The 27,380-nt window shown below is 45.6% G+C and overlaps 2 protein-coding genes and 1 long non-coding RNA gene across 9 annotated transcripts in view; 1 reads left to right on the forward strand and 2 right to left on the reverse strand.

Annotated features, from left to right (window-relative positions):
* LOC132591846 (uncharacterized) overlaps positions 1–5,710 on the reverse strand; it is a 61,760-nt gene extending 56,050 nt beyond the window's left edge. For 5 of the 7 annotated variants that reach the window (XR_015949231.1, XR_015949232.1, XM_088666913.1 and 2 more), the window contains exon 1: positions 5,435–5,710. Coding sequence is in view for 2 of the 7 variants with exons in the window: in XM_088666913.1 (XP_088523039.1) it covers positions 5,435–5,551 (117 nt within the window). In the remaining 5 variants the exon portion in view is untranslated. Of the gene's footprint in view, positions 1–2,407; positions 2,551–5,434 lie in introns of those variants that run through there. The other 2 variants (XR_015949235.1, XM_088666916.1) reach the window with 2 other exon arrangements.
* Positions 1,313–17,466, forward strand: LOC118082974 (uncharacterized). Its single transcript, XM_088666910.1, has 8 exons — positions 1,313–1,434; positions 1,771–1,851; positions 2,330–2,371; positions 6,022–6,135; positions 6,731–6,772; positions 12,795–12,908; positions 13,420–13,461; positions 17,231–17,466. The coding sequence occupies exons 2-8, from the start codon at positions 1,794–1,796 to the stop codon at positions 17,233–17,235; spliced, it is 417 nt and encodes a 138-aa protein (XP_088523036.1). The 5' UTR covers positions 1,313–1,434; positions 1,771–1,793; the 3' UTR covers positions 17,236–17,466.
* Positions 17,467–21,259: 3,793 nt separating this feature from the next.
* Positions 21,260–25,050, reverse strand: LOC148686456 (uncharacterized). Its single transcript, XR_015949412.1, has 3 exons — positions 24,914–25,050; positions 23,078–23,188; positions 21,260–21,550 (listed from the first exon to the last, which is right to left on the reverse strand). It is a non-coding gene; the product is annotated as an uncharacterized LOC148686456 (long non-coding RNA).
* Positions 25,051–27,380: the final 2,330 nt, after the last annotated feature.

Genomic DNA, 27,380 nt, shown 5'->3' on the forward strand with positions numbered 1-27,380 from the left:
GATCCCAGAGCAGCCCCCTGATGTTTGGAGCTGGCACACCCTTCTCAGGCAGGGTGCTTGAGGTCTCCGCCTACCTCAGCCAATTGACCAATCCTGCCTGGGGGAGGTGGTGCCAGGGGACTGGCCAAGTAGAGGGAGGACTATCCAGAGCACACAATAGGATTTGAAGTTGTATGATTCTTTCTTTCAGAATTATACCCTAAACATGTGTGGATCTTCGGCCACAGCATAGTACATTGGGCAGCTGTCCATGCCACTGTGGGGCCATTGGGTGAACATCTGGGCCTTCTGCCAAAGGTCAACATTTCCTGATTCAGCCATCGCATAATGCGCTGGGATGCGTTGCTACCTTGGTTACAAACTTGCGTTCCGTCCCCCGCCAGATGCAGTGGTGTTCTACCTCGGCAAAAATGATCTGGTTGTTCATAAGAGCATAGTGCTAATGAAAACAGCCATCACAGACTTGGAAAGTCTACATGCCACGCACCCTAACAAAAACATTGGTCAGAACTTCTCCTACGCTTACAATGGCGTGGCAACAACAAACCTAACACAGTTAACTACACTATCGAGGGGAAAAATAGGGCATTACGCTCGGCAACCTCACGCATCGGGGGTCACGTTGTGAAGCATCCCAGCATCAAAATATATAAGAAAGAACTCTTCAGGCCCGACAGTGTGCATTTGTCAGCCATTCGTAACGAACACTGTCCAACCATCTCGTCCTCTGTCGTCCCCTTCTCCTTGTGCCCTCCATCTTTCCCAACATCAGGGTCTTTTCCAGGGAGTCTTCTCAAAGGGTGGCCAAAGTATTGGAGTCTCAACTTCAGGATCTGTCCTTCCAGTGAGCACTCAGGGCTGATTTCCGTCAGAATGGATAGGTTTGATCTTCTTGCAGTCCATGGGACTCTCAAGAGTCTACTCCAGCATCAATTCTTTGGCAATCAGCCTTCTTTATGGTACAGCTCTCACTTCCATGCATCACCACCTACCTAAAGATATAGCACCTTATAAATAACCCCCAAATACAAGCTATATTAAAAAGCCCCCATATAAAAATCCCCTAATTGTTGCAACCTTATGGCCTTATGACCTTTACAAAAAAGCAATAATTAAAAGCATGGGTGTTTGTGGGGGAAGCCTATAATGGGGGCAATGGACATAAAACTACATGCATCACAAAAACAAGCATGTTAAGGAAAGTGCATCCAAAAAGGTGCAGACCAGGAGGAAAGAACACTGGAAAGTATCTTTCTTGGTAGGTATGGCAACTGCAGTTGAACTGAACCGTCCAACCAAAAGAGGTTGCATCAGACTGGATTATAGCCGGACTCTTACCCAAAATTCCACTTCCATTCTATCCAGGCTTCGTGAAGTTGGCAATGGGTTTTGTGAGATGACGGGAAATCTGTTAAGTGATATGCTGTTCTGCAGGTAAATATTGGGAAGTTCTCCAAGATGAACTAATTGCATAGGATGAGTTAAGAGAAAAGAGATCAGATGCTGAGAGTTGCACGAAATATCTGTTTGCAGCCTGGAGCACGGGACAGATTGTCAACACACGAGAAAGGTTTTTGCGTGGGTAAATCTTAGGATGGTGTCCAAGATAAATAAATGGCCTAAGATGAGTTAAGAGAAAAGGGCCTGGAGGGTTCAGATGCTATTCTGACAATTACTGGATTTGTCACTGCAACGCTATAAGTAGAGGGAACCTCCTTGTTCCATCCAAACTCGACTTCCTTCTGCCTCAGAGTGCCTTCCCTTTTGCAGAGATCTCAGAAGAAACTCCAGCCATGAAGTTACTTTACCTGAGCTTTGCTCTGGTCTTCATCCTCTCTCACGTTGTTGCAGGTAAGAGGGAAGCTCAAGCTCAGGGAGCCAGTAGCTGCTGAAAATGCAGAAGGTCTCAGGTTGAATCCCAAGGTATTTCCCCAACCGGAGACCCTGAGAAACTGCTGTTGGTGGAACAACAGTCTGAATTGGCCACTTCCTATCCTATCTAGCTGCTTAAAAGGGGGGGTGGAGGAGAAAAGTATTTAACATTATATTTAATAATGAAATTGAAATTGAATACGTGACTTTTGCAAAAGCAGAAATGTTCAGGATGCAGACTGAGCCACAAGGCATGTTCCATGGTGGTCATTTATATTGCTGTGAGTTTGGAAGGGTTAGTGTGCATGATTTGCAAGTACCTTCTAATTCCTGAGGCTCTCGTACTTAAAAGTGCTATTCCAATGCTCAAACCAAAACAGACACCAAATTAATTGGGTTTTTTGGCACAGAAAGTCCTCTCAAATAATGATAATTTACATCCCTCTCTTTTGCACAGACAAACCTTGGAAGCATACACCCTTCGGTGGAAACTTCAAAAGTAAGTCACATCCATTGAGTTGGTGGTCCCACTTACTTGTGAATGCTTGCTCCTTTTTAATCCTGATTTTTAAATAGCAACTGCAATCCAGGCTGCAGATGAGAAATAATTTAATAGATCCATTCTTGTCTGTGGCCAATTCTGAACCCAGGTTTTGAGAAGGCAAACGACTGACTGGAGTGTCTCCCAAGGCAGGTGAATTTTAAGCCTCTGAAAATTTGTTTTTGTTTTGTTTTTCAAAAGAGATAAAAAGGAGTAAGTAAGTAAGTAAGTAAGTAAGTAAGTAAGTAACTGCCTGAAAACTTAGGTGTCCAAACCTGCAATGGAAATAATGTACACAATTCTTCTGCAGAACCTTGTTATCATCATGTCTCATCATGCACAACATCATCATCATCAGACAGTAAATATAAACCATTTACGTTATAGCCATACAATATGTCCTCATTGTTCTTGCTGATGATGCACTTCTGTTTACAGAAAGAAACAATTAAGTCTTGCGATGTTAGCTGCGAAACACTGAGTAGATTATAAGCTAAATGAGAAACAAAAAGTGCATTCCTCACAGTTGTCTCAAAGCTCAGAAGACAAACAGAACCTTCACCTTGACCATCTTCTTGATGCACAGTCCCCTGTTGTGGCTTAAATGTGACAAACAGGTGTCGGTCCCGGAATAGATGCTGTGTGGCCCCAGAATCTATAATGAAGACATTCTGGGCTCGTGGACTGGTACTGTGTGTGACCAAAGCTTTAGCTTGGGTAGATCTGGGCTGGGCTTGCTCCTTGCCTTTGCCCCCTCTGCCCCTTGAGCTCTTGGTGATGTCCTTGGCTTAGGGGCGCTTTCTACAATGCTTCTGTAGATGTCCCTTTTCACCACAATTGTAGCACCGTTGTGCTTTCAAAGCTGTGGCAACATCAGTACTCAGTGCCACCAACTGGGGTGCTTTAGAAGCAGCAGCGTCCCCCTGGTTGTTAACAATGGCCTTTCTGCGATCCGATTCATTTAGCAGGACAGAGCAAACATGTGCAACAGTTAGATCAGCGGTTGGCAACACAGCAAGCTGATATGCAACAGCAGAATAACTGCCATCTAGGCTGTTTAAAATCATAAAGCAAAACACAGCCTCCGAAAGTGCGATGCCTCTCTGCACCAGCTGCTCCCTAAGGAATTTCATCTGCATCAGATGCTTTTGCAGATCTTCCTCGGACTGTAACACCATCTTGGATAGCCTCTGGAAATGAATCATCGCTGATCCCGCAGCCCTACACAGATGTGCCTCTTTAAGAGCACTCCAAATGTCTTGGGCTGACTCCCTGCCTTGCAAGTGGATCACAAACAGCTAGCGTTAGCATAGTATTTGCCTCTCCTGAGATTTCCTGATTAATCTCTATGTGGGACAAGAAGCTACAGTTAGAACTGGATATGGAACAACTGACTGGTTCAAAATTGGGAAAGGAGTATGACAAGGTTGTATATTGTCTCCCTGCTTATTTAATTTATATAATATAATTATAATTCAACATGCGAAAGACTGGACTAGATGAATCCCAAGACAGAATTAAGATTGCCGGAAGAAATATCAACAACCTCAGATATGCAGATGACACAACCTTGATGGCAGAAAGTGAGGAGGAAATAAAGAACCTTTTAATGAGGGTGAAAGAGGAGCGCACAAAATATGGTCTGAATATCTGAAGCTCAACATCAAAAAAACCAACATCATGGTCTCTGGTCCCATCACCTCCTGGCACATAGAAGGGGAGGAAATGGAGGCAGTGAGAGATTTTACTTTGCTGGGCTCCTTGATCACTGCAGATGGTGACAGCAGTCACGAAATTAAAAGACGCCTTCTTCTTGGGAGAAAAGCAATGACAAACCTAGACAACATCTTAAAAAGCAGAGACATCACCTTGCCAACAAAGGTCTGAATAGTTAAAGCTATGGTTTTCCCAGTAGTGATGTATGGAAGTGAGAGCTGGACCATCAAGAAGGCTGATTGCCAAATAATTGATGCTTTTGAATTATGTTGCTGGAGGAGACTCTTGAGAGTCCCATGGACTGCAAGAAGATCAAACCTATCCATTCTGAAGGAAATCAGCCCTGAGTGCTCACTGGAAGGACAGATCCTGAAGCTGAGGCTCCAATACTTTGGCCACCTCATGAGAAGAGAAGACTCCCTGGAATAGACCCTGATGTTGGGAAAGATGGAGGGCGCTAGGAGAAGGGGACGACAGAGGACGAGATGGTTGGACAGTGTTCTCGAAGCTACAAACATGAGTTTGACCAAACTGCGGGAGGCAGTGGAAGACAGGAGCGCCTGGCGTGCTATGGTCCATGGGGTCACAAAGAGTCGGACACGACTAAATGACTAATTCCCATAACCTTTATTAGGCATGACAAGTTCAGGAACTTCAGAACAAAATTATGGGTAAAACATTCACGTTATAGACTTCATGAAATAAAAAACATATTAATTAAATTAATATTTTTAAAAGATATATCAATTTTCAATTAGCATCCCCTGGTCCTCTCCACAGTGGCCCAATCTCTCTGCATAAACTGAACACAAAAAACTCAGCCACCACTAATGTAACTCCATTATTATTATCCGACAGTAACCCCTGAATAGTTGGCAATGCAGCGATCGATGCATCCACCTGCAAAGCACCCAGCAATCGCCTTCACGCATTAAAACCATAATTGCAGGAAAAGAAAATTTGGTCCAATGTATCTGGTTCATTTTTCCCGCATTTACATAGACGTTCAGCTTTCGGGAGAGCTAGATATCTTCCTTCTATTTCCATAGAGGGGAACACGTTGAATCTAGCCAGCATGAAGAGCCTGCACCCTTCCTGAATCTTCAAGTTTGCCATATATCCCCCTTTAAACTAAACGACTAAACAACAACAACAAAAGGGGAAATGACGAAAACCCCGCTCTCTGCAATGGATCCATTCCAGCTTTTCACTTCAGCCTGGAAGTACAGAAGCAGCAATAAATCTTGCAAGTGGTTTGCCGTGAGACTCTGGCAAACAGAGCTTGCTGAACTCAGACCCACCTACCTCATCAATCAATGAGACAGTCCTCCAATAAGCACAGCCTCTGGGCCCATAACCGCTGTTGGAAGCGCCGGGGGGTGACACATGTAGTCCCCAAATCTGAGCAACCTCTCCAGGCATCTTCTCTCCAGAATGCAGCACGGGACGGTGATAACTCTTCAGTCCCGGTGTGAGCAGTGACAAATACCCGAATATATGTGCACACTCAAGCAGCAGAATATAGCTGAAAGCTGAGGCTGTGAGGTGTGGTATCTAAGTAATTTATTAAACAATATATACAGGACAAACCGATCATGGCATCCTCTCACACCTTCTCCGAGAGAGAGAGAGAGCAAGTACAAAACTACAATCCAACGGAAGAGATAGGACTGGCTGGCTTCCATTCCCATGCTTTCCAAGCATGGAATGTAAACACAGACATGTGATGTAACAATCACACATCCAGCAGCGGGAGAATGAAAATACTGGCAACAGAAGCCTGTAAAAGTTCGCCAACCCATTAAATATGCAGAGTTCTGGTTAGGAAAAAAAGTAGTTGGCAACACCTTTGCTACCTTTAAAAGAATTTATTTCCCTTCTCTTTTACACAGGGAAAGTTGCCTGTGAACTAGGAGGAGGATATTGCAAATTCCCAGCAACCTCAATCTGTGTCTATGGAGAACTCACAGGGGCCTCCTGTGGCAGCAAGGGGATCTGCTGTAGGAGTAAGTAATAACCATTGAGTTATTTTGTTTTTGCAAAAGAGATAAAAATGCTATAAACAATGTCTCTCAAAAATCAACCATTCTATGAAGAAAATTGATGGTGTTGACCAAAGCATCAGTCAAATCAGGACTTCCTAAACCTGACATTGCAAATCTGTAAAAGTCCATCATAGGCTCACCAGCTGGTCTTGGGTAAACCACAGTTTCACTCTCAGCCTCAATCTCCCCATTGGTATTATGGGGCATAATAATACTGATTTTCTGTTACAGAAGGCTTTGGAAATTTATTTATGAATGGCATTTATATCCCACCTTTTTCTCCATGTAGCTCAAGGTAGCTTCTAATTTAATCCTCACAACAACCCTGCGAGGTAGACCAGGCTGAGAGTGAGTGACTGGCCCAAGGCCACCCAAGGAGCTTCACAATGATTTGAAGGCTGGTCTCCCATTTCCTAGTCTAGGACCTCAGGCTCTCGTACTTAAAAGTGCTATTCCAATGCTCAAAACAAAACAAAACAGACATCAAATTAATTGGGTTTTTGGCACAGAAAGTCCTCTGTAATAATGATAATTTACTTCCCTCTCTTTTGCACAGACAGTCCTTTGGAGTATGAAGCCTTGCGTGGAGACTTCGAAAGTAAGTCATATCCATTGAGTTGGTGGTCCCACTTACTTGTGAATGCTTGCTCCTTTTTAATCCTGATTTCCTGATCTACACTCTACATCATGGGCAGGCAAACTAAGGCCCAGGGAATGGATCCGGCCCAATTGCCTTCTAAGTTTGGCGCATGGACGATCCAGGAATCAGCATGTTTTTACATAAGTATAATGTGTGCTTTTATTTCAAGTGCATCTCTGGGTTATTTGTGGGGCATAAGAATTCATTCTCCTCCCCCCCCCCCAAGAAATATAGTCCGGCCCCCCACAAGGTCTGAGGGACAGTGGACCAGCCCCCTGCTGAAAAAGTTTGCTGACCCCTGTTTTACATCTTCACTGGAGGGAGCAGAAGCAGGGCTTTGAACGTGCTAAAGAAAATAGTCACCAATCAGTTTATGGATCAGAGTAGCTGATAATATACTCAGGGCATATGAACTCTATTTTTTGAAGTAAAAAATTTGGATTCAGTTTTGATGCAGCACTTCTAGCTTCTGCATCTTCTTTTAAGCATTAGAGCCTCAAGGTTTTCATCTGTCCACAGGGAATTTAGATATCGCAGATATTTGTGTGGATGCAAACTGTGCAGGCTGCACTTCCCACGGGCAATAAAAGCTGGCGGCTCTGATCTAACTCTACAAAATTTGGAATGCGAACAAAATCTAGAATGCCAACAAGTGTGATAGTTAATGCTCCTTTTTAAAACTATTTGAGAAATCAATAGAAAAGCAACTGCAATCTGAGGCTGGAGACGAGATTTAATAGATTTATTCTAGATTGTGCCCGGTTCTGAACCCACGTTTTAAGAAGGCAAACTACTGACTTGAGTGTCTCCCAAGATGTGTGACCAGAAGGTACAAGATTGGAAAGCTGATTCTCATGAGAACATGGGAGGATCTCAGCATGCCTAGCATAGATCTCCATCTTCACTGGATGAAGCAGAAGCAGAGGGTTTTGGTTGTGCTAAAGGGAATAGTGGTCAATCACTTTATAAATCAGAACATATGAACCCCATTTTTAGATGTCTAAAGTTGGGTTCAATGCTGATGCAGCACTTCTAGGTTCTGAATCTTCTCTTAAGCATCAGAGTCTCAAGGTTTTCATCTCTCCACAGGGAATTTTGGTACCACAGATGGTTCATGTGGATGAAAACTGTGCAGGCTGCACTTCCCACGGGCAGTAAAAACTGGTGGCTCTGTTCTAACTGCACAAAATTTTAAGGCAACCCTCAGTAAATGAGGATGAGCCAGCTGTCTGCTGCTGCTGAAAAATCGCAAATGTCATTTGGCAACAAAGAGTCCCATTTCATTCTGCACTTCCCAGACCTCGCCTGAAGTACCAAAATACATCATATTATCCAGTAAAACCAGAGCTAGAAACCTCATGGTCCATAAGGACCTGAACCTGGGGTGCTATCATCATGGAGAATACTAGAAAGCCAAACATGGTGGAAGTTACTGCTGCATTTTAGACATATTGGAGAAATGAATAGCTATTTAAAAAGCAACTGCAATCCTAGGCTGCAGATGAGAAATAATTTAATAGTTCCATTCTTTTCTGTGGCAAATTCTGAACCCAGGTTTTGAGAAGTCAGATGATTGACTTGAGTTTCTCCCAAGGCAGGTGAATTTTAATCCTCTGAAAATTTGTTTTTGTTTTGTTTTTGCAAAAGAGATAAAAATGGAGTAAGTAAGTAAGTAAGTAAGTAAGTAAGTAAGTAAGTAAGTAAGGTCCCGCCACACTCAACCATTCTATGTAAAATTGATGGTGTTTAGTAGCTATTTTCCCAGACCAAGTGCTTCTGGGAGCTATCTTAACCTTCTTCTCTACACATGATTTGCATTTCATGTGAAACCTGCAAAGCTGGATTTCTAACCCCTCCGCCATACCTGACATCTTGGTAACTGCCTGAAAATTTAGGTGTCCAAACCTGCAATGGAAATCCTAGAATCATAGAGCTGGAAGAGACCACAAGGGCCATCCAGTCCAACCCCCTGCTAAGCAGGAAACACCATCAAAGCATTCTTGACATATGCCTGTCAAGCCTCTGCTTAAAGACCTCCAAAGAAGGAGACTCCACCACACTCCTTGGTAGCAAATTCCACTGCCGAACAGCTCTTACTGTCAGGAATTTCTTCCTAATATTTAGGTGGAATCTTCTTTCTTGAAGTTTGAATCCATTGCTCCATGTCCGCTTCTCTGGAGCAGCAGAAAACAACCTTTCTCCCTCCTCTATATGACATCCTTTGATATATTTGAACATGTCTATCATATCACCCCTTAACCATCTCTTCTCCAGGCTAAACTTACCCAGCTCCCTAATCCGTTCCTCATAAGGCATCGTTTCCAGGCCTTTGACCATTTTGGTTGCCCTCTTCTGTACACGTTCCAGCTTGTCAGTATCCTTCTTGAACTGTGGTGCCCAGAACTGGACACAGTACTCCAGGTGAGGTCTGACCAAAGCAGAATACAGTGGTACTATTACTTCCCTTGATCTAGATGCTATACTCCTATTGATGCAGCCCAGAATTACATTGGCTTTTTTAGCTGCTGCATCACACTGCTGACTCATGTCAAGTTTGTGGTCAACCAAAACTCCTAGATCCTTTTCACATGTACTGTTCTCAAGCCAGGTGTCTCCCATCCTGTATTTGTGCCTTTCATTTTTTTTGCCCAAGTGTAGTACTTTACATTTCTCCTTGTTAAAATTCATCTTGTTTGCTTTGGCCCAATTGTCTAATCTGTTAAGGTCATTTTGAAGTGTGATCCTGTCCTCTGGGGTATTAGCCACCGCTCCCAATTTGGTGTCATCTGCAAACTTGCTCAGGATGCCCTTAAGCCCATCATCCAAGTCATTGATAAAGATGTTGAATAAGACTGGGCCCAAGACAGAACCCTGTGGCACCCCACTAGTCACTACTCTCCAGGATGAAGAGGAGCCATTGATGAGCACCCTTTGGGTTCGGTCAGTCAGCCAGTTACAAATCCACTGAATGGTAGCATTGTCTAGCCCGCATTTTACCAGCTTCTTTACAAAAATATCATGGGGCACCATGTCAAAGGCCTTGCTGAAATCAAGATAGGCTACATCCACAGCGTTCCCTTCATCTACCAGGAGTTCTGCCCTTTCTCTATCCCCTGTTCGCATTTCACCATCTTCTCCTCTAAGTGACCCCACTGTTTCCTTGTTCTTCCTTTTGCTACGGACATACCCATGGAAAGCCCTTTTTGTTGCTTTTAACCTCTCTAGCAAGCCTGAGTTCATTCTGTGCTTTAGCTTTTCTGACTTTGTCTCTACACGTGCTGGCTATATGTTTGAATTCCTCTCTGGTGATTTCCCCCTTTTTCCATTTTTTGTACATATCCCTTTTAAATCTTAACTCAGTTAAAAGTTCTTTAGATAGCCACCCTGGCTTCTTTACGCACCTTCCATGTTTCCGTCTCATTAGTATTGCCTGAAGTTGTGCTTTTAATATCTCCCTTTTAACAAACTCCCAACCATGATGGACTCCCTTCCCGTTTAGTATTTCTGTCCATGGGATCCCACCCAGCGTTTCCCTAAGTTTTCTAAAGTCGGCTTTCTTAAAGTCTAGGATTTGAGTCTTAGTATGCTTGGTTGCTCCTTTCCTCTGAATAATAAACTCCAGAAGAGCATGATCACTCCCACCTAATGATCCTGCCACTTCTACCCCACTAACCAGGTCATCACTATTGGTTAGGACCAGATCTAAAATGGCTGATCCTCTTGTTGCTTCTCCCACTTTCTGGACAATGAAATTGTCTGCAAGACCAGTGAGGAATCTGTTCAACCTTATGCTCTTGGCCGAGTTTGACATCCAACAAATATCAGGATAGTTGAAATCCCCCATTACTGCTATCTCACTTCCTTTTGAATGCTTGGTCATCTGTTCCAGGAAGGCATCATCTGTGTCCTCAGTTTGGCTTGGGGATTTATAGTAAACTCCCACAATGAGATCACTCTTATTTTTCTCTCTCTTAATTTTGACCCAGATACTCTCAACTTGGCTTTGAAGTTTTAAATCCTGGATCTCTTCACAGGTATACACATCCCTGACATATAACGCTACTCCTCCTCCTTTCCTGTTCGGTCTATTTCTCTGAAATAGATTGTATCCCTCTATTACTACATTCCAATTATGTCGTATTTAGTTTGCTGTACACAATCATGTACACAATTATTTTGCAGAACCTTGTTATCAGACATAGCACAACATGTCTCATCATGCACAACATCATCATCATCAGACAGTAAATATAAACCATTTACGTTATAGCCATACAATATGTCCTCATTGTTCTTGCTGATGATGCACTTCTGTTTACAGAAAGAAACAATTAAGTCTTGCGATGTTAGCTGCGAAACACTGAGTAGATTATCAGCTAAATGAGAAACAAAAAGTACATTCCTCACAGTCGTCTCGGAGCTCAGAAGAAAAACAGAAGTTTAACCTTGACTCTGTAAAGAGTGACCATCTTCTTGATGCACAGTCCCCTGTTGTGGCTTAAATGTGACAAACAGGTGTCAGTCCCGGAATAGATGCTGTGTGGCCCCAGAATCTATAATGAAGACATTCTGGGCTCGTGGACTGGTACTGTGTGTGACCAAAGCTTTAGCTTGGGTAGATCTGGGCTGGGCTTGCTCCTTGCCTTTGCCCCCTCTGCCCCTTGAGCTCTTGGTGATGTCCTTGGCTTTGGGGCGCTTTCTACAATGCTTCTGTAGATGTCCCTTTTCACCACAATTGTAGCACCGTTGTGCTTTCAAAGCTGTGGCAACATCAGTACTCAGTGCCGCCGACTGGGGTGTTTTAGAAGAAGCAGCCTCCCCCTGGTTGTTAACAATGGCCTTCTTGCGATCCGATTCATTTAGCAGGACAGAGCAAACATGTGCAACAGTTAGATCAGCGGTTGGCAATACAGCAAGCTGTGAGGAAAACCCCACTCCTTGCAATGGATCCATTCCAGCTTTTCACTTCAGCCTGGAAGTACAGAAGCAGAAATAAATCTTGCAAGCGGCTTGCCGTGAGACTCTGGCAAACAGAGCTTGCTGAACTCAGACCTACGTACCACATCAATCAATGAGACCGTCCTCCAATACGCACAGCCTCTGGGCCCATGACCGTTGTTGGAAGTGCTGGGGAGGGTGACCCATGTAGCCCCCAGATCTGAGCAACTTCTCCAGGCATCTTCTCTCCAGAATGCAGCACGGGACGGTGATAACTCTTCAGTCCCAGTGTGAGCAGTGACATATACCCGAATATATGTGCACACTCAAGCAGCAGAATATAGCTGGAAGCTGAGGCTGTGAGGTGTGGTATCTAAGTAATTTATTAAACAATATATACAGGACAAACCGATCATAGAATCATAGAGTTGGAAGAGACCACAAGGGCCATCCAGTCCAACCCCCTGCCAAGCAGGAAACACCATCAAAGCATTCTTGACATATGCCTGTCAAGCCTCTGCTTAAGGACCTCCAAAGAAGGAGACTCCACCACACTCCTTGGTAGCAAATTCCACTGCCGAACAGCTCTTACTGTCAGGAAGTTCTTCCTAATGTTTAGGTGGAATCTTCTTTCTTGCAGTTTGAATCCATTGCTCCGTGTCCGCTTCTCTGGAGCAGCAGAAAACAATCTTTCTCCCTCCTCTATATGACATCCTTTCATATATTTGAACATGGCTATCATATCATGGCATCCTCTCACACCTTCTCCGAGAGAGAGAGAGAGCAAGTACAAAAGTACAATCCAGCGGAAGAGATAGGACTGGCTGGCTTCCATTCCCATGCTTTCCAAGCATGCAATGTAAACACAGACATGTGATGTAACAATCACACATCCAGCAGCGGGAGAATGAAAATACTGGCAACAGAAGCCTGTAAAAGTTGGCCAACCCATTAAATATACAGAGTTCTGGTTAGGAAAAAAAGTAGTTGGCAACCCCTTTTCTACCTTTAAAAGGATTTATTTCCCTTCTCTTTTACACAGGGAAAGTTGCCTGTGAAATAGTAAGAGGATTTTGCAAATTCCCAGCAACCACAGACTGTACCTATGGAGAAATCACAGGGGCCACCTGTGGCAGCGAGGAGATCTGCTGTAGGAGTAAGTGATAACCATTGAGTTATTTTGTTTTTGCAAATGAGATAAAAAACAGCACTTCCTATGCCTCACAAAGCAAATCTGTAAAAGTCCATCATAGGCTCACCAGCTGGTCTCGGGTAAACCACAGTTTCACTCTCAGCCTCGATCTCCCCATTGGTATTATGGGACATAATAATATTGATTTGCTGTTACAGAAGGCTTTGGAAATTTATTTATGAATGGCATTTATATCCCACCTTTTTCTCCATGTAGCTCAAGGTGGCTTCTAATTTCACCCTCACAACAACCTTGCCAGGTAGACCAGGCTGAGAGTGAGTGACTGGCCCAAGGCCACCCAAAGAGCTTCATGATGATTTGAAGGCTGGTCTCCCATTTCCTAGTCTAGGTCCTCAGGCTCTCGTACTTGAAAGTGCTATTCCAATGCTCAAAACAAAACATCAAATTAATGGGGGGTTTTGGCACATAAAGTCCTCTCAAATAATGACAATTTACTTCCCTCTCTTTTGCACAGACAAACCTCGGGAGCTTACACCCTTGGGTGGGAACTTCGAACGTAAGTCATATCCATTGAGTTGGTTGTCCCACTTACTTGTGAATGCTCGCTCCTTTTTAATCCTGATTTCCTGATCTACACTCTACATCATGGGTAGGCAAACTAAGGCACAGGGAATGGATCCGGCCCAATTGCCTTCTAGGTTTGGCACATGGACGATCCAGGAATCAGCATGTTTTTACATGAGTATAATGTGTGCTTTTATTTAAAACTAGCTGGCCCTGCACGCGTTGCTGTGCGTTAGTCTGTGAAATGGAGGGTAATACCCCCCTTCAGATCCCCCTGAGCCTCAGAGTCCCCCTGAGTCGAGGCGAGACACTGTGGAGAGGGCAGGAATCATCCCTGTGTCCCCCCCCCCGTTCTGACCCATTACGTATCCCTGCCCTCTATTCACCCCCCCCTACCTCCACTTGGCCTAGTCTGGAAAGCGGCCTAGTCTGCAAAGCCGAGGTGAGATATTGTGGAGAGGGCAGTTTTCATCCCTAATGGCCGCCTGTGTGGTTTAAGTTGCTTGGTTGATGATGATGTCATTTGGTTTGTGGGTGTGGCTTAGATTTCTCAGGAAGGGAGGGGGTGTACTGTGGGAGGAATTCCACTTGAGGGCGCTGTTTGACTTGGTGGGAAAGCGGGTCAAATCCTGCCAAGGTGTGTGATTTGAGGTTTTTCATGTCCCCTACAACCCTCGGGGAGTGGCCTGGATCGCTGTGTCAAAATTTCAGGACGATCGGTCAAGCGGTTACGGAGAACATAGCGGCCGTCAGTTTCAAGATTTTTACATTTTTATATATATAGATGCATCTCTGGGTCATTTGTGGGGCATAAGAATTCATTATTTCCTCCCACCCCTAAGAAATATAGTCCGCCCCCCCACAAGGTCTGAAGGAGAGTGGACCAGCCCCCTGCTGAAAAAGTTTGCTGACCCCTACTCTACCGTGTTTCCCCCTTTTTAATACGTAGTCATAAAGTAAGCCAGGGCAGCAATTTTAAGCATTTGCGAAAGATAAGACATACCCCGAAAATAAGACATAGTGTATCTCCATGCCTGCAGCAGCGCCAGGCAGAGCGCCGAGCCAGCAGTCGGGTCTCTGCTTGGACCGGCCGAGGAGGCCTACCAACCCGGCATCGCCAGTAACAAGACGCGGCTGGCCAGGCGGCGTGCGCTCCCTTCCCCCCCACGGAGCGCGCGAGCCACCAATAGCCGCGTCGCCTTCAGCGTCCTCCACCCGCACCTGCTGTTCCGCCGCCCGGAGGAGACCTGCTGTTCCGCCGCCCGGAACCGGCTGCTGGAGCGCACGGAGCGCCCAGCAGCGCCGGAGCCAGCGGCCTCGCCTGCACCCGGCTGCCGCCGCCCCGCTGCCCGGAAACGGCTGCTGGAGCGCACGGAGCGCCCAGCAGCCCCGGAGCTGAGCGCCAGAGCCAGCGGCCTCGCCTCCACCCGGCCGCCGCCGCCCCGCCATCCGGAAACGGCTGCTGGAGCGCGCGGAGCGCCCAGCAGCCCCGGAGCTGAGCACCAGAGCCAGCGGCCTCGCCTCCACCCGGCCGCCGCCATCCCGCCGCCCGGAAACGGCTGCTGGAGCGCGCGGAGCCCCCAGCAGCCCCGGAGCTGAGCGCCAGAGCCAGCGGCCTCGCCTCCACCCGGCCGCCGCCGCCCCGCCGTCTGGAAACAGCTGCTGGAGCGCGCGGAGCGCCCAGCAGCGCCGGAGCCAGCGGCCTCGCCTCCACCCGGCCGCCGCCGTCCCGCCGCCCGGAAATGGCTGTTGGAGCGCGCGGAGCGCCCAGCTGCTCAAAGCGCCCAGCAGCGCTCAGACAGCCCAGCAGCATGGCGCGCAGTGCCCTGAGCCAGCAGCCTGGCCCGGCCAAGAAGACCTGAAGGTGCTGTAAAAACCGTAATACCGTAAAAAAATAAGACATGCCACCAAAAATAAGCCACCCCGTGGTTTTTTGAGAAAAAAAAGCAATAAGACGGTGTACATCTTCACTGGAGGGAGCAGAAGCAGGGCTTTGCACATGCTAAAGAAAATGGTCACTGATCAGTTTATGGATCCGAGTAGCTGATAATATACATATATGAACTCTATTTTTTGAAGTAAAAAGTTGGATTCAGTTTTGATGCAGCACTTCTGGGTTCTGAATCTTCTTTTAAGCATTAGAGCCTCAAGGTTTTCATCATGTATACAGGGAATTTTGATATTGCAGATGTTCGTATGGATGCAAACTGTGCAGGCTGCACTTCCAACAGGCAGTAAAAACTGATGGCTCTGTTCTAACTGTACAAAATTTTAAGGCAACCCTCAGTAAGTGAGGATGAGCCAGCTGTCTGCTGTTGCTGAAAAAACACAAAAGTCATTTGGCAACAAAGAGTCCCATTTCATACTGCACTTTCCAGACCTCGCCTGAAGTACAAAAATACATCATATTATCCAAAACAAAAAATAAAAAAATTCCTTCCAGTAGCACCTTAGAGAGCAACAAAGTTTGTCATAGGTATGAGCCTATCTGAAGAAGTGTTTCTGAAGAAATGTGCATCCACACGAAAGCTCATACCTATGACAAACTTACTTGGTCTCTAAGGTGCTACTGGAAGGATTTTTTATATATTTTGTTTCGACTACGTCAGACCAACACAGCTACCTACCTGTAACATCATATTATCCAGTAAAACCAGAGCTAGATACCTCGTGGTCCATGAGGATCTGAACCTGGGGTGCCATCATCAGGGGGAATACTAGAAAGCCAAACATGGTGGAAGTTATTGCTGCATTTTAGAAATAATTGGCAATGAATAGATATTTAAATAGCAACTGCAATCCTAGGCTGCAGATGATAAATAATTTAATGGATACATTCCTGTCTGTGGCCAATTCTGAACCCAGGTTTTGAGAAGGCAAACAACTGACTTGAGTGTCTCCCACTCCCACTTTTAAGCCTCTGAAAATTTGTTTTGTTTTTGCAAAAGAGACAAAAATGCAGCAAGTAAGTAATTAAAGTCCTTCCAAACTCACCCAGTAAAAACTGGCGGCTCTAATCTAAATCTCCAAATTGTTAAGACAACCCACAGTAAGCAAGGATTAGCCAGCCATCTGCTGCTTCTTAAAGAATGCAAATGTGATTTGGCAACAAAGAGTCCCACCACACTCTGCATTTTCCAGACCTCTCCTGAAGTAGAAAAATACATCATTATATCCAGTAGAACCAGAGGTAGAAATCTCATAGTCCATAAGGACCTCAACAAGGGGTGCCACTATCACCGTGAATACTAGAACACCAACAACTGTGACAGTTAATGCTGTCTTTTAGAAAGGTTGGAGAAATGAATTGAAAAGCAACTGCAATATGAGGCTGGAGATGAGATACAATTTAATAGATCCATTCTAGCCTATACCCAGTTCTGAACCCAGGTTTTAAGAAGGCAAATGACTGATTCTAGTGTCCTCCAAGGTGGGTGACCAAGCGGTACAATATTTGAAAGCTGTTTCTTTTGAGGGACTTTGGAGGACCACAACATGTTTAGCCTCGAGAAGAGAAGGTTAATTTGACATCCAGGCATCCAGAATAGGCCAGGGGATGTCGGCACTGATCTTGCAAATTCCTCTGAGAGCTCTTCTGTAGCTGGGCCTGCATGTCCTCTTCCTTTCTGCGACAGATTCCTTAAATGTTCCTTTGAACACTATAATGCTATGATCCTCCCTCATCTCCAGAAGGTGAACAATCTAATTCCAGGCTCATGGAAGTGCAATTGATTACAGATTTCCTTCTTTCTTTTATTCAGCATGATCATCAGTGTGTGAGGAAATGGAGGGTTCTGCCAGGAGGAACTCACCAAACGCTGCCCGTCTGGTCTAACTCTTCCGGCTTACTGTGGCTTCAGTGCACAATGCTGTGCCCTTGAATGACATCAGTGAGCAGCCCACATAGATAGGTGTGAATGCTTACGCTGATTCTTCTTGATCTTTGCTTGTGGGAGTGGGCCTGATCAGTACATTTGTGAAAGCAGGCAATGAAATAAAGATCAGTCTATTGAGATGATCATCTAATTAAACGCAAATTAAACTGCAACTGTGAAATTGTATTTTTTCATTTTTTTTAAAGCATCTACGGCTTAATATGACCCACCTCCAGTGGAAGCGCATCATATCTGCCCAAGATCCCTCTTGACTGAAGTCCTCATCCTTGAGTCCCAGGAGCAGATAACTGCAGCCAATGCTTTTCATGCACCCAAGGCAGAGCTTGAGTTTTGCTGCCAAGCTGTTTATGTGAACACTGGTGGGATAGGCTGAACTCAACCCAGAGTGGACCTAACTGGAGCTGATTATTAAGGAGCCACTGCCTTGTGGGTGCCCATAAGTCATTGAGAAAGAAATCAGCAGTGGAAAGGAGAAACTATGGTAGGGAACCATTTTGGGGGTAGTGAAATGAGCTGAGGAAAGGGGGGGTGTAGTGCAGTGTAGTGTCAGTGGCTCTGTTCTGCCAAGGGCAGGATCTGGAGTCAATAAGCACGCCAGTGGGTGAAGGAAAAGCAGTTTTATTCGCATAAGGTTAACAAACAAACAGCAGGCACGCAGAACACGAAATAAAACGTACCTGACAGGAGTTACACAATCTCCCTACCAGCTGCCCGGGGCCCCGGATAGAGCAGCTAGAGAGACCCCAGCCGTCAGTCTCACAGCATCAGGTACCTCGATCTTTGAGGAAGCCCACTGAGCTCCTCCCACCTACAGCTTTTATAGCCACCGTTGCTGTAATTGAGTGCACCTCAATTCAGCATTCAGCCCAGAATCCCGGGACGCAATCAATACAGTGCAGCTGAGAGCCTCCCATTCACTGCAACTGGACATCCGGTCAACACTTACAACACAAGAGACCCAGGAAACTCCTGACACAGGTTTGTGAAACACAACTTATCATTAGACCTTAAGCCAGGGATGTCACCTAACTCCTCGAAATCACAATGGTCTTCCGCATTTCTACTCCAGGCTCCCATGAGTGGGCTCATCTCATCCTAATGCTGCTTATAATTTACTCACCATCTTCCTTTGGCTTCAACCTACACAGAATAAATCAGGGATTGTAGGAATCAATTCATGTATGATGGAATTGTAGTCCAACAAAGCCACTTCCGCCTTAGGAGGAGGTGGGGTGGCGGGCTTCATGACCTCCCCACGCGCGCAGGGTGTGGGAGCCCGGTCTTGCGCGACTGGGGGATTCCTGGCTGCGGCACACCCCTGGCCGGTCAATTGGGTTGGTCAGGGGATGTGGCCTGCTCCATAAAGGCAGGATGCAGCCGGGGATCTCCCTCTGTCCCTCTTCTCAGCTGCTCCGGTTTCAAGACATCCGAGGATCGTCGCTTTGAGGTTCATCATTTTATTTTAGGCTTCACTTGAGCTGCATCTCTTTTTAGAGCCAAAATCACTGGTTTCCAGGGCTTCATTCTGGCCACCGGCTCCAGCTGCCAGTGCTTAAGTAAAGAGAACCTTCTTGGTTAGAGCACTTTTCCTTCAGCAGAGATCTCAGAGAAAACTTCAGGCATGAGGTTCCTTTACCTAAACTTTGTTCTGGTCTTTGCAATTGCAGTCAAACTGAACAGTCCAACCGAAAGAGGTTGCATCAAACTGCATTACAGTCAGGCTGTTACCCAAAATTCCACTTCCTTTTTATCCAGGTGCTGGCAGCAGCTTTTGTGAGATGACAGGAAATCTGTTAATTGATATGGAAAGAAAACAGCATGAGAAAGTTTGTTCTTCAGGTAAAACTTAGGAAGCTCTCCAAGACGAATAAATTGCATAGGCAATTTATTTTGGCACAACACCACTATAAGTAAAGAGAACCTCCTTTTTCCATCCAAACTTAACTTCCTTCTGCCTTAGAGAGCCAGTGTGGTATAGAGAGCCAGTATGGTGTAGTGGTTAAGAGCAGTAGACTCGTAATCTGGGGAACTGGGTTCGCGTCCCCGCTCCTCCACATGCAGCTGCTGGGTGACCTTGGGCTAGTCACACTTCTCTGAAGTCTCTCAGCCTCACTTACCTCACAGAGTGTTTGTTGTGGGGGAGGAAAGGAAAGGAGAATGTTAGCCGCTTTGAGACTCCTTCGGGTAGTGATAAAGCAGGATATCAAATCCAAACTCCTCCTCCTCCTCTTCTTCTTCTTCTTCTTCTTCTTCTTCTTCTTCTTCTTCTTCTTCTTCGAGCACCTTCCATTTGGCAGAGATCTCAGAGGAAACTCTAGCCTTGAGGTTCCTCCACCTGAGCTGTGCTCTGGGCTTCCACATCCTCATTATTTTGATCTCACTTATCTTACTGGGTTGCCCCAGCCATTCTGGGTGGCTTCCAGCATATACAGAAACATGTTGAAACATCAACACCTCTTAACTGCTGCCAGAATCCTCTTCCAAAATTAGGGGAAGAAATTAGAAAACCATCCATGAGAGAATGAATAACTAAAATCTGGGCCATACATGGTGAGAATAAGAGAGGGCAGACAACAAGGAAATGTCTTTGCCAAGAAATGAAGTCTTTTCAGAATGTGCTGAAGTAAGAAGGCATAGGAGAGTATAAAGCCATTTTTGTTACTTGGAACCATTCGATATTATTTTTGTGTGTGTGTTTGGAATTCGTAGGAAAATGTGGTCCTAGTGTTTAATTCTAGATATATTTTTCTACTTGTATTTTCTTTTGATTGGCACCTGTGATTATACGTTGTTTTGTTATTGTCAGGCTGATGCCAGCAACTCCCAGCCGGTTGCCAAGAATGTACAAAGACAAGGAAATGTTTCCTTACCGTCCTTTTATAATTCAGTCATTACAGAGAGAGGCTATAGAACCCAGCCTCTTGAATAATGGTGTTGTCCCGAGTGAATCTCCACCCCCTACCCCTGTCTCTCCCACTTCCTCATCCATCACTTCTGGGGTGGGGGCTACACACCCTCTGTCTTTGAGCTCTTTGCTCTCCTACTTTCAAGGCTGGCCAGGTTCTGGGAGAGGGCAGGTCTGGAATGCTTTCTAAAGACATTTTGTCCATCAGCTGTTGCCTCCCTAGTGCTTTCTCCTCTTCATCTCCCATTATTTCCCAACTTTCCCGCCCTGCCCCCATCTTCCTCTGAGCTGTGACCTCTCTCAAGCCCCTGTTGCAAATCTAAACTGTCCCCCACTTCCTCCTCCTTGGAAGGGTCAAGCTGGGGAGGCGGTCTCCACCATTCCTCCTCTGCCCAGTCCCTGACAGTTATGAATTAATGTGTATGAATTAAAGTTGAAAAGAAAGAAAGACCCAGATGATTATTGAACCTGGGATATTGATCAGTAGGCAGCAATAGCCTTTCCTGGTTCTTCAGTTCCTCACACACACATCCCACGCCCTGGAACCTCTCTGAGTCCCTAATCTCACTCACAGAAATTCCCACCCCCACCCCACCCCAAAAATTCTGAGTCCTACTCAGAGTAGACCCATGGAAATAAATAAACCTAATGCATCCATGTCCATGGACTTCAATAGCACTAAATGTCACCCTCAATTGTTTGTGGTCACCCACAAGGCAATGGCTGCTTAAAAATCAGCTTCATTTTGATCATGGCTCCCACCCATGTTCACATAACCAACTTGGCTGCAAAGCACAAGCTCTCCCTGGGTGCATGAAAAACATTGGCTGCAGTTAATCTGTTCCTGGGACTAGTTGATGAGAACTTCAGTCAAGACAGAGGGATCTTGAGCAGATATGACATTATTTCATTGGAGCTGGGTCATATGTAGCAGTAGGCGCTTTTTAAAAAGAAAACAAAAAAAAAAACATTCAATTTCAACTTTGCGGAATTATTTTGTGTTTATTCATCTGAGCAGACTGATATTTATTTCATTGGCTGCTTTCACAAATGAACTGATCACGCCCACTTCCACAAGCAAAGATCCAGAAGAATTGGTGTAACCATTGGACGTTCACACACACGGATGTGGGCTGCTCACTGGTGTCACTCGGGAGCACAGCATTTTGCATTTATGCCACAGTTCGCCGGAAGAGTTTTACCAGACGGACAGGGTTCTCTGAGTCCCACTTGGCAGAACCCTCCCAGTTTATTGCAGTCGCGTGTTGTTGGTGGTTTATCTGCATCAAAGAAACAAGATTTATCATTGATGGCCCTAAAGGCAGATTCCTCACTTTCGGAAGATCTGTAGAATTGTAGAGTTTGAAGGGCTCAAAATAACATCTAGTCCTACCCCCAGACCCTCCAAGTGTCTCTATTTTCCAGGGATATCCCTGATTTAGAGAAGCCATCCTGGTTTCTGATTTGATCCCAGAATATCCCGCTTTTCCTTAGGACATCCCTATTATCATTGGAGAAATGTTGGAGGGTATGGAATTATCCAATACCCGAGCTGTCTGAAGTTTTTATTATATTTAATGTTTTCTTATGTTTTAATATATTGGAAGCTGCCAAGAGTGCTGGGCAACCCAGTAAGATGTGTGGGGTATACATAGTTAAATTATCATTATGGAATGGGACATCCCTATTTTCAATGGAGAAATGTTGGAGGGTATGCTCCCCTGAAATGCAGAATCTGTAGCAGATAGGGAAGAAGGCGAGCAGGCCTCGTTCCAGAAGATGTCTCTAGTGGGGTAGCAGAGCTGAAAAGAATGCTGGCAGACAATGCGTCCTTTTGGTTTCAGATAGTACATGGGTAAAGGTAAAGGTAAAGGGACCCCTGACCATTAGGTCCAGTCATGACCGACTCTGGGGTTGCGCGCTCATCTCGCATTATTGGCCGAGGGAGCCGGCGTATAGCTTCCAGGTCATGTGGCCAGCGTGACAAAGCCGCTTCTGGCGAACCAGAGCAGCACACGGAAACGCTGTTTACCTTCCCGCTGTAGCGGTTCCTATTTATCTACTTGCACTTTGACGTGCTTTCGAACTGCTAGGTTGGCAGGAGCTAGGACCGAGCAACGGGAGCTCACCCCATCACAGGGATTCGAACCGCTGACCTTCTGATCAGCAAGCCCTAGGCTCAGTGGTTTAACCCACAGCGCCACCTGGGTCCTAAGTACATGGGTAGACCACTTTAAAAAGCCCGGGGCACCAATTTTCATGGCCCTCTAGTGGCTATGGTGGTTCATTTGCCAGAATTAATGTATTTAGCATTAACTCTGGAACTGTGTACTTGATTCTGACGAAACTAAGCCTCCTAGAGAAAAATAAACACCAGATGGCTCAGTTTGGTCACTAGATGCAGAACCTAGAACTGCAGCATGAGTACTGAATCATACTTTGTACTACTAAGAATTGGGTTAGCATGCCCTGAGAATAATATCAGCTACTCTGATTTATAAAGTGATTGATCACTGTTTCCTTTAGCACAAGCAAAGCCTTGCTTCTGCTTCCTCCAGTGAAGATCTAGAGCATAGATCAGGCATCCCCAAACTTCAGCCCTCCAGATGTTTTGGCCTACAACTCCCATGATCCCTAGCTAACAGGACCAGTGGTCAGGGATCGTGGGAATTGTAGTCCAAAACATCTGGAGGGCCGAAGTTTGGGGATGCCTGGCATAGATCATGAAATCCGGATGAAAAAGCAGGATTAAGAATGAACAAACATTCCCCCTTGTTAGTATGACCAACTCACTGGATTTCACTTACACTTGCAGCAGTTTCCATTAAAGCCACAGTTGGCTGGAATATATCCATAGGGACATTTTTCAGTTAGTGGCACCTGGCAATATCCTCCCTGTTCTTTACAGCTTTGTTGCCCTGTCAAAAGAGAGGGGTGTAAATTGTCATTATTTGAGAAGACCTCTTGTGCAAAAGAAAAGGGCATTAATTGGATGGCAACATTTTGTTTTGAGCATTGGAATAGCGTTGTCAATTATGAGACCCCAGGCTGATTTGGTGGTTAGCGTGTCAGACTAGGACCTGGGAGACAAGGGTTCAAATCCTCACTCAGACATAAAGCTCACTGGGTGGCCTTGGGCCATAGCTGCCAAGTTATCCTTTTTTTTAAGGGAAATTCCCTTATGCTGAATAGGCTTCCTCGTGTGAAAAGGGAAAACTTGGCAGTTATGCCTTGGGCCACTCACTCACAGCCTGATTTACCTCACAGGGTTTATTCAATGAAGCGGATGGACCCCCAAAACCAGTTCTGCGGTGGCCATGCGCACACACCTTAGCAGGGTTGCCAGACTGAATAGAGGACAGGACTTCTGTGCCTTTAATTGCCCTGCTCTCTTTTGAGTCTGGAAACCTTAAAGAGAAACCAGCAGACCCTTTGCTTGGAAATTAAACAAAGGGTCTGCTGGTTTCTCTTTAAGGTTTCCAGACTCAAAAGAGAGCAGGGCAATTAAAGGCACAGAAGTCCTGTCCTCTATTCAGTCTGGCAACCCTATCCGGGGAGAAGATTACACCGCTAAGCAATTGAAAGACGTTTTACCTACATACAAGTATCTATGAAGGAAAAGTGTGTGGATGGTAACCTTTTAGATCTGCCCCCAGGGGCATAGTCTCTCTGAAAGGGATATTTTCTGGAATCTCCTCTGTAGTACTGCTGATGGGAGAACATTCAGTCTTGCTAGGATGTACACCCTGCTTTTATCCGGTTGGTTCAGGTGGCAAAGATAAGTCAGACAGTTCTAACCTCTCTGGCTTCTGCCTGCAGCCTGCGTATTCTTCAGCTCACACCCAACTGTGCTGGATACTGCCTTTCTTGCTACCAGCCAGGTGGTATGGGGGAAAGCCCACCCATTTGCCCAGAGAACACCACCAATTCTTTGGTTATACTCATTGGGTCTTTAGGTGGCAACTATGGTGGCCATTCTCTCACAAAGAAGCTTGTCTGGCTAGTTCAGGCACCCCCAAACCCCGGCCCTCCAGATGTTTTGGACTACAGTTCCCATCATCCCTGACCACTGGTCCTGTTAGCTAGGGATCATGGGAGTTGTAGGCCAAAACATCTGGAGGGCTGCAGTTTGGGGATGCCTGGGCTAGTTCAACAATGAAATCCTCCATTAGATTTTTACCCTTGCTGAATCCAGGATTCACGCACACTAAGCCCTCCAAACTCACAACAATATATCTGTATCTGAAGAAGTGTGCATGCACACAAAAGCATATACCCAGACCAACACGGCTACCTGCCTGAACAATATAAATAACCATGATGGAGGGGAAAAACCCAGCACTTTGCAGAAATGCCTGGGATTGAACCAGCGGCGGAGCTTCATGCTCTGGCACCGGGGGTCAGAGAGCAGGCAGGGGAAGGGCTGGCGCGTGTCCCGGGGGCGTGGCATGCCACCTGCGGAGGTGTGGCGCCCAGTGTGGGCTGGGGGGCAGCCGCGATGGCACCCCACCAGGGTCACGCTGCCGGGGGCGGTTCGCTCCCCCCGCACTCCTCTTCCTCCGCCAGTGGATTGAACCTGAGACCTTCTGCATTTGCAGCAGATGCTTCCCCCCCCCCTCCGAGCTTGAGCTGTCCTCTCTTACCTGCAACAGCGTGGAAGAGGATGAAGACCAAAGCAAAGCTCAGGTAGAGGAACCTCATGGCTAGAGTTTTCTCTGAGATCTCTGCAAAAGGGAAGACGCTCTAAGGCAGAAGGAAGTCAGGTTTGGATGGAACAAGGAAGTTCTCTTTACTTATAGTGTTGCCGTGCCAAAGAGATGTTGAAACATACTTTAGGGGAAAGCTGCAAACAGGTATTTTCAGCAACTGTCAGCATGTGAGCCCTCCAGGCCCTTTTCTCTTAACTCATCCTAGGCCATTTATTTATCTTCCTAAGATTTACCTGCAGAACCACCTTTCTCATCTGTTCACAATCTGTCCTGTTGTGCTCCAGGCTCTGCTGTTTTCTTTCCATAACAATTAACAGATTTCCTGTCATCTCATGAAAGCTGCTGCCAACTTCACAGCACCTAAATGGAAAGGAAGTCGAATGGCACTTAAGAGCTTTGCTGTAATGCAGTTTGACGCAACCTCTTGTGGTTGGACTGTTCAGTTCAACTGCAATTGCAATACCTACCAAGAAAGAAACTTTTCCGTGTGCTTTTCTCCTGATCTGCACATTTTTAGATGCATTTTGCTTAATATGCTTGTTTTTGTGATGCACGGGGTTTTATGTACACCTTCCCCATTATACAGGTTTTTTATTTTAAAAAATTAGTGATTTTATTCCATCATCCATAAGAAGACTTCACCATCAATGAAATCTTTCCAAATCTGACCCACAGTTCCAAGGCTCTGAATGGAAAGAAATCCCTAATGCTCCACAATCAGTAGTTTGGTCTGATGTAGTCAAAACAAAATTTTAAAAATCCTTCCAGTAGCACCTTAGAGACCAACTAAGTTTGTCATTGGTATGAGCTTCGTCTGAAGAAGTGTGCATGCACACGAAAGCTCATACCAATGACAAACTTAGTTGGTCTCTAAGGTGCTACGGGAAGGAATTTTTAAATTTTGTTTCGGCTCCACAATCATTGTTATACAAAACATCTGGGGGACACCAAGCTGTCAAAGGCTGCTCGACCAAGTCCTTATTCTCACAGCCGAACCCTTTCTTGATAAAACAGGTTAGTGTCATGACCAAATTGCTTTTCTTCTTATCATCTGTACATTAGGCAATCAAGCAGACAAACCACATTTTTCCACATCTTAATAGATGGTCCTTGTTTACTTGTCTTGAGAAGCCTTGGTCCCAGGGGCAGTGCCTAAATGAACGATGTGATCTGTGATTAAAAACTTGTGAAAACGGTAGTTGCATTACCATGAGGCAAGGTTGGATGCCCATCTGTCGGGGATTCTTTAGGTTCTTTTTTAAAAAAAATTCATTTATTTATTTATACTTTCCAAGTTTATACATTTCACTAATCTAGAGTAGCTAAAGCCCATACCAGGATAATTATCTACTACAAATCCCTTGCAGAAATTCAAAACTCCCGACTAGTTAAACAAGCAGGGGGTTGGACTGGATGGCCCTTGTGGTCTCTTCCAACTCTATGATTCTATGATTAAGCCTTTACAGCCCTTACCGGCAGCAGTACCTGGTCTAAGGCCATGGAATTCATCTGTGACCGCTACTCCCTTCCAGACTTTGCTGCCCTGACCTCATGGGAAAACGAGAAAATCCGTAGCTGGATCCTAGCTAGGGATGAAGCTTTCGATCTAGCACAATCTAAAGCGGCAAAACTCTCCCCGTGGCTTCCCCACGCGAAGGCAGTTAGATCTCCGACCCACTATCTGAGCGAACTGACAAACCCCACGTTAAGAAGGACCTTCACACTAGCTCGATTCCACGTCATCCCCACAGCATTCTTACATGGCCGTTTTTTCCAACACACCATTGAACCTTCGACTCTGCCCATGCAATGAGAGAAAGATATACACCTTCTGCCGGTTCCCTCGTTGCAAGAAGCCAAGTTGCAGGGAACTAGGCAGAGGGCCTTCTCGGTGGTGGCGCCCGCCCTGTGGAATGCCCTCCCACCAGATGTCAAAGAGAAAAACAACTACCAGACTTTTAGAAGACATCTGAAGGCAGCCCTGTTTAGGGAGGCTTTTAATGTTTAATAGATTACTGTATTTTATTTTTCTGTTGGAAGCCGCCCAGAGTGGCTGGGGAAACCCAGCCAGATGGGCGGGGTATAAATAATAAATTATTATTATTATTATTATTAGCCTCAGTAAGATCCAGGCTTCTCTCTTTAATCCCGACGACCATCACACGGGACATCGACCACATGGAGTACCTATTGGTGGACGCCAACCCCTTGGTTTCACGCGATGTGGCCATCTACATTTTGCAGGCCCTGAAACTCAGGGCCACCTTTTTGGCTAACTTGCCCAGCCCTAGTCCTTTGTAAATCCCTGTTATACTCACAGTCGACACGTCTTGCTTTGTCTTTTACCTTACCAGCCACACTCAGCTGGATTTTATATTTAATGTTATAGTTGTATTTGTTG

This window comes from Zootoca vivipara, chromosome 3 (assembly GCF_965207765.1).
Source record: "Zootoca vivipara chromosome 3, rZooViv2.hap1.1, whole genome shotgun sequence".
NCBI classification, from domain to species: domain Eukaryota; kingdom Metazoa; phylum Chordata; class Lepidosauria; order Squamata; family Lacertidae; genus Zootoca; species Zootoca vivipara.

Excerpts from the sequence above, each read along its gene's own strand:
- LOC118082974 (XM_088666910.1), top strand. The coding sequence starts at position 1,794 with ATGAAGTTACTTTACCTGAGCTTTGCTCTGGTCTTCATCCTCTCTCAC. Across the intron at positions 6,773-12,794 it reads CTTGCGTGGAGACTTCGAAA|GGAAAGTTGCCTGTGAAATA; the intron begins GTAAGTCATATC and ends TCTTTTACACAG. Across the intron at positions 12,909-13,419 it reads CGAGGAGATCTGCTGTAGGA|ACAAACCTCGGGAGCTTACA; the intron begins GTAAGTGATAAC and ends TCTTTTGCACAG.